Here is a 7,209-nt window from a genome sequence, read left to right as displayed (position 1 = left end):
GTAATCACAGAGAACATTAGCTGACAAACAATCACATCCTTTGTGATCTCAGGAGTTTTCTTTGGCATTCAACCTTCCAACACCATCAATGCTCAGAGCTGGCTGCGGACTCTCAGTGCACTGGGCTCTGTTAAGGTGACTTCCACAGGTTCTGCAAGTGGGAGACATCTCTGCATCAGCACAGCAGTGCTAAGGAGGCAGCTGTGAAACAACCACCAGGCCCCGTGTGGTGGGCGAGTGCTGCCCAAAGAAGCAGGTCCTTCCCATGACCCCTCAGCCTGACATCTGAATGGGGCAGTGGGATCAACTGAGTGCCCAAAAAGCTGGCTGGCTGCCAGAGATACTTCATTCACCAGGAAGGAAAGGTGATGTGGCTACGCTACAAGCTACCGGTTTCAGTCTCCAGGACCCATGAAGAGGATTGTGGAGTCCAGCAAAGTCCAGTGTGGGGAACACATCTTCTTCTTGGCTGGCCACATTCAACTGGCATCTGCACAATCAATCAGCATATTGCATAGACTTTGACTGAAGGGGTTTTAAGTGCAATCTTAAAATCTGGCCATTTTAGGAATTCCTGAAATAAATTAGAAGAGGAATTTTATTTAGTTGGTTTCTTTTTTTTTCTAAAGGAATCTCCTCATGGCTCCAAATCACTGTTTTCCATAAAGTAAATGAACATGAAGTCTTCTCTCATCTTCTTGCCACATTTTCTGTGTCACCTTTATCCTCCAAAAGTTGTATATAATCAAATGGCAGACAAAACATCCTCTCCCCAAATCCTTCCTTTTTTATTCTCAAACTTTTAGCAATTTTTTTCCACACTTCATTGATTTTTTTTTTTTTATCACTGATCACGTTAGAAGCAGAAGCTTTCCAAAACAATGACCTGGAGATTCAGAGATCCACATCTTGCAGATAAACCACAAGCTATATTTATGCAAAAAAGCACAGGTAGCTTAATATCCAGGCACTGTATTATTGGATATTAAAATCTTGGCACCTTTCAAGATAGCTGATCATTTGGAACAACAGAGACTATGTGGGAATGTTCTTTTTGTCAATATTGGTTAACAACATGCACTGTTAATCCATTACCTTCACCTAAAAGAACTTACATTTACAGGGAGCCTTTTGTCACCCCCAAATCCCAAAGGATTTTGCACAATTAACACATCACATTGCCCTCCTGAGACAATACCTGAGCACTGATTTAGTTGCCTCCCTGACGCAGAAGGAAGAGCTCTGCTCATTGACCACATTGCCAACGCCTCTTTCTGCAGCATCCAGACTTTCCTGGGAGCTGCTCTCACCTGAGTGGCCATTGGTGTTTAATTTGTGAATGCAAGTGAAGGTCATGAACCAGCTCTGAACTGGCATGACAGGAGTGGCCTGGCCTGGGGGCTGCCTGCCCATGTCCTGACACCAACTCCCCCAGTTGCCCACAGTGCAGTTTTTCCAAGAAGACATCCTTTCAGTCCTTAGGGATTTCCAAAATTCTTCCACTTAGCAAAAAGGCATTTCTCCATCCTGCTTACTATGGAAAGGCAGTCTTGAAGGTCTGCCCCTGGGTGTTATCCTACTCAGAGGCAGGAGAAATTCACTTAGGGACATGTGTAACACGTGTGTGTTTGCTCAAGGAGAGGCTGCCTGCGGCTTCAACAGGCTGGGAAAATCCTTGGGGGTTTCCTGAGCAAGACACGCTGTGTTAGAGCAGGAACAGGCTGGGGGTGCAGAATGCTTATTTCACATTAACTCCAACCGAGAAATAATGAGCAGCAAGTTTATACTCTCAGTAAATTAAGAGAGAAGCTTAGGTAAAATGTGGCGTTTATACGCATGGGAATAAATTATTATTTACTCGTTTTTGTGCTCATGCCCTCAAATATGAAGACATTTGTATGGAATTATTAATATTTATAGCACATTACAATAAATACTCACAAGAGCTTGGCCTGAAGACATGCTATTCTACCAATGTAAAATCCGCTGAAGGTCAAAAGGATCTTTTAGTTGTGTGTAGAGGGCAGGATCAGCCTCTTTAGTTGGAAATCTGCATCAGCTGTGATAATTTAGAACTTTAATTAAAGACTCAGTGACAGATTATCTACAAAATGTCTTCCTGCTTCCCAGTATTCCATCACGAATGTCTCCAGAATTCAGGCTAACATGACTAAGCACTTGCCAGGAAATATTTCACTGTGGACAAGTTAGCTTTTATGTGGCTTGTTGGGCAACAAATCCTTTTGTGGAGGAATGTTAACAACAAAAATGGAATGAAAGGCAAAACCAGATCCCAAACCAGAAATTTAGAATACTTATTCTGTTCATCCCTCAAGACTATTTTAGCAGTTGCATTAATGCATGTGCAAATGGGTGAAGGCACCTTGGAAATGCTCTGAAAAGCATTTCACACTTTAGGGAGGACAAGAAGTTAACAATTCTATTGTGGCATTTATTATAACTTGAAAATTAATTTCCCTGACACAGCTGTGCCACATGATGAATTTTTTGCTCATGTCGAAATTATTTTGGGATACAATACCGAAGGATAAGCAGGAGAATGTGGGTCGCTGGGAGCCCTGCGCTGCCCTTTCCTTGGCTCTGCTCACCTCCAGCCTTTCCCTGAACAGCTGCGACGTCGCCAGTTTGAAACTGCATCTGGTTTTCTTTCCACAAAGCAGCAAATGGGGAGTGAAGCTGAGCCCCCTGAGAGCAGTAGGCAAGGATCAGTGTGTTGCTAACTCAAGGTGGCATTGCAGGAAGGACCTCCAAGGCCACCTGGAGACTCCCTGCTGGAGCACATCTACCCACCACCCCTGAAAGGGCACACTGGGAGCAGGGGGTTTTGGCTTGGTCAAGTAGCATGGAGAGAAGGTGAACACAGTGAATTTCTCCCAGGAGTACATGAGAATTGCTTGGAGTTGGTGAAGAAGAAGAACCCATTTAATCTAGATCACAAATTAAACCAGATTAAGAGATGTGAGGATGACACACCAATGATCCCACCCATTCCTGCATCTGCACCCTTGTCAGAACACATCTAAAGGGCTGAAGGAAATGGAAAGAGCAACCTCCAAGTGATGCATATGAAAATGCTTTAAAAACCACACACATCCCACCAATTACAAGGCTCAGCCCACAGCAGTGGCTGGACTTATGGGGGAGGGACAAGCAGAGGTTTGGAAATGCAGAGTTCAGGGTCAGGTGAGAAGGCATAGGGGAGGTATGAGCAATACCACACAGGTATGTCCACAGCCCTGGCTACAGGAGGATGGAGACCTCATTGAGGTTTTTGCTCAGAAAGGCTTTGGCATAAACAGAGTGTATGGATCCTCTCGTTCAACGGCAGGAGAACCTGGGGGCAGGAGGGAGAGCACAGATGGTGGCAGCCACGAGCTTGATTTTAACAGTGATAGGCAAGTTTTAGATCATGCAGAGTAGAGAGTTAACAACATCTGACACACTTTTGTCTGGAGAAGTCACAATGACTAAAAATAACAACTCGGGGCCATAATTCTGTGGTCTGTCACTACCAGGAAACGTGAAATCCAGTGACCTTTCCTCTCTACGACAGAAATGCTGCACAGCACCTGGAGCCATCGCCCTTAAAATCCACTCTGACAAATCGGATGATAGGACACGAAGGAGAAGACGTCCTCTCCCTCCCTAACCTCCAAATATTTGCCTCCTAGTGAACTCCGCCTGCTCCGTGTGTAGTGCAGCATCCCTTGCCAAGCAAGTGTTTATGGAAGCACAAGAGAACAATTTCATTTCCTTTGACAATAAGGAATAAAACTCCAAAGTCACTCATTCAGACTGCTCTTAAATGATGGGAGGGAAATTGAAATCAGCCTTCTATGAATCTTCAGGTCAGGTATGTTAGAATTAACAGATTTTTGAATTATCACAGAATCACAGAATGGTTTGGGTTGGAAAGCACCTTAAAAATCACCTAGTTCCACTCCCCTGCCATGGGCAGGGACACCTTCCACCAGACCAGGTTGCTCAGAGCTCCAGCCAACCCAGCCTTGAACATTTTTTTGGGATGAGGCAGCCACAGTTTCTCAGGGCAACCTGTGCCAGTGCTCGCTGCTTCACAGCACTTTTGCCCTTGGCAAGATGTAGTTAAGAAAGACATGAAAATCTGTCTGAATGTGTCACGAAGAACTTACTAATGGCAGCAGCAGCTAAAAAGCAAACATGCCATGCTGCTAGCAGAGTGCAGCAAATGATGCAGGGCTGTGTTTTAACCTAAAATGAGCATTTTCCTTTACGAAAATTTTAAGGAGTAGCTTTGCAATTTCAGGACTGGCTCCACATATTGTTCTGGAGATTAACTTTTCCCTCCCTCCCCAACATCTGCATCCCTTGAGCTCTTCTCTTTACCAGTCTAAAATGATGACCACAGGGACTGGGATTGAGCTAAAATCTTTTCATCACACCAAAACACATGACCAAAACATGTGAAGACTGTAACTGTCTTCATCAGTTGGGCAGAAAGCAAAAGCTACTGGATTGAAGGAAAAAACCCCAAATTAATTAAAAAGGAGAGGGGGTTCAGTCATTTAAGTGGGTCTGTCAGCTTGTGTTATCTTCATGCATTTGCGAAACTGAGCTTTAATTGACTGGCTGCAGTGGAGAGCTGAAAGACAAAATTTTGGTCTCAGGATGAACAGACAGCTGAAAACGTTGTACTCCTCATTCATTAGGATGTGTCAGAGGGATTCAGATGGGAAGAGACACAACAGTGGCTGCTCTTTCCCATGGATCTCCCAAACTGTAAGAAAAAGGCAAAGGGTGTGTGCCACACTCAGCCACATCCAAGAGCTGTAACAAAACCTGTTCATCAAATTCCCTACGACAAAGGAGATAATCTTGGTGCCTAATAATATCTATCACTGTGTGAATTACTTCATTACATTTGTGAAACATACAGGCAAAAGCACAAACATTGGCCAACTGTTACTCGGTCAGCTCCAGATGCACCAGGAGGAGCAGAAAGCCCTGTCAGCTGGGGGGTGGGTCTCACATCTCATCCCTAGAGCCAAGCTGTGACACAAGGAGGGGTTCAGCTCCCCTCTACACCACTCCCATTATAGACAAGCTCCTCAATCCCAAGGAACAGCCATGCCACCATGCCACCTCTCCCATTCACCCAGCACTGGCTGAGCTGGCCCCAGAGACCAGGAGCCTCAAGACATACAGGCTGATGTGAAGAAGATGATGAGAAATACGTCCCTGCCTAAAACAGGTTTCAGCTGTACAGATTTATATCTGTATCCCCAACAGATGAGCACAGAGAGGAGTGGGGAGATTTGATAAAACCATGGATGAAGTCTCCTGCCTTCTGTGTGAGGGTTCCAATCACTACACTGTGCTCCAGAGTCCCTTCAGCACGTGGCTGATTTTCCTTCTGTCCTCCTGTCCTTGTTCCCCTCAACAGGATCTGTTTCTTTCCCTTTCCCCCTGGCTATTTGGGAAGAAACATGATGCTCACACACGGTCACCAGGAATGTTGGGTACTGCAACACAGAAAAGCACTACCACCCAAAGAGGGAGAGTCTGGTTACTGGGGGAAATGGTTATTGCAGTGAAGGGTTGGTGGGATACCCAGCAGCTCCTGGACCTGTGTGAAGGCACCTCTGAGTGTGCACTCCTGGGAAGCCTGAGTGATGCTCATAGGTTGGATTCATGCAATGCAAACTAGGTGGGAAGTGCTGCCACTGTGAATGAGGAGATTCATGAGGCCAAACACAGGCAAGCAGCATTTGTTTGGGTGTCAGTGAGTCTGAGCTTTGGTGATAGGCATGGCCACGGCCAGGGGTATCCCCCAAATCATCAACCCAAGACACTGATCTTGTTGAGTGTGAAGGGAAACCTCACACCCAAGTGCAGCACGCAGCATGCAAAGGTGGTGGACAGGGTTGGTTAACAAACCTTTTCTCTGAAGTTCATCAACAGCAGTAACAAACCAATGAAATTTCCTATGAACATTTTCTGCTTTTCAACAGAAACATGAAACTAAATGAAAACTTTAGAAAACATTTTTGAACAAAAGTCATGGTTTAATGCAACCTCAGGACTTCAAGCAGTATTTTTGGTGCAATTCTCCTGACCAGTTTTAATTTTGCCATTCCTTTAGTAAAACTATTTTGCATTGCCAACTCTTTGCTTTTTCTCTGTCTTAAAGTGCAGAAAATGTGTTGAAAATGTTATTTATTTGCAAACATTTTCATTCAGATCCCAAAGCAACCATTACTCTTATCTGGCAGTGGTGATGTATGTAAGAGAAAATACATATGGATAGTGAATTCTAAACACTAGAAGATGAATCCACGTAGCCATTTCTTACATGTTTGAAAGCTGTGAAGAGGTTTATGTGCAGCTAGCTTACCTTTTAATCTGTCTTCACATCTACATTAGGAGAAAGCTGCTTTTTCAGAGACATGTGTGTACAGGCTGCGGTACAACACTGGGGAAACCTTCTTGAAATCAGATTTATTTTTCCAAAGAGTTACTTTCAGTCATTCCAAAACCTTTCTTGAAAGTATTGATGAATCACACTCCAATTCGTGACATCATTTCAGCATGGCAATGAGGGCCAACGCTACACCCACAGACTCCAGCACACAACTAACGATGTTACAGGCTTGGTGGGTGTCTTACTGGCCACAGGAGTTTTGCCACTGATTTTGCTGAGTTTTCCCTTGATCTTAGGTAACAACCAGTGGTTTCTTCATTTCAGCACAAAGACTCTCTCTTTTCTCATAAACTTGTTAGACTAATTATGAGAAAAAAAAGCAAAGACATGAAACAAGAATCATCAATATCACAACTGAATCCTATAAAGCCTTAGTCAAGTCAGCCATTCCATCACCTCCAAGAAGATAGAGGCCATGAAGGGCAGCCTTAACTTTTAGTAGTCATTTTGTAACCAAAGCCCACACACAAAGGAGAAGGCAGAGCCCCAACTCCAGCCTGTGACAATGGGAGCAAACCTCCTGGAGATGCATCAGTAACATTTGAACAAAATGCTTCCTTTGTATCTCTTTGTTAAAGTCAACACAGTACTTTCTTACCATTTTTGCAGACAGGACAACACTGTTCTGGTTCATAGACTGGGTTGACACACTCGGGGACTGCGCAGTCTGCTACAACACAGTGAACTTCATTGCTGGGCTCGCAGCGACACCATTCGCATGGCGAGGG

At 44.4% G+C, this 7,209-nt stretch overlaps 1 protein-coding gene across 1 annotated transcript in view; it reads right to left on the bottom strand.

Annotated features, from left to right (window-relative positions):
• Positions 1 to 7,209, bottom strand: part of VWC2L (von Willebrand factor C domain containing protein 2-like) — a 49,078-nt gene that overhangs the window by 23,113 nt on the left and 18,756 nt on the right. Inside the window, exon 2 of the mRNA XM_009077226.1 lies at positions 7,080 to 7,209. Coding sequence (XP_009075474.1) covers positions 7,080 to 7,209 — 130 coding nt within the window. The remainder of the gene's footprint in view (positions 1 to 7,079) is intronic.

This window comes from Acanthisitta chloris, unplaced genomic scaffold, assembly GCF_000695815.1.
Source record: "Acanthisitta chloris isolate BGI_N310 unplaced genomic scaffold, ASM69581v1 scaffold22766, whole genome shotgun sequence".
Lineage (NCBI taxonomy): Eukaryota > Metazoa > Chordata > Aves > Passeriformes > Acanthisittidae > Acanthisitta > Acanthisitta chloris.
The sequence above is the reverse complement of the archived record's forward strand: the minus strand, read 5'-3'. Positions and strand labels throughout refer to the sequence as shown.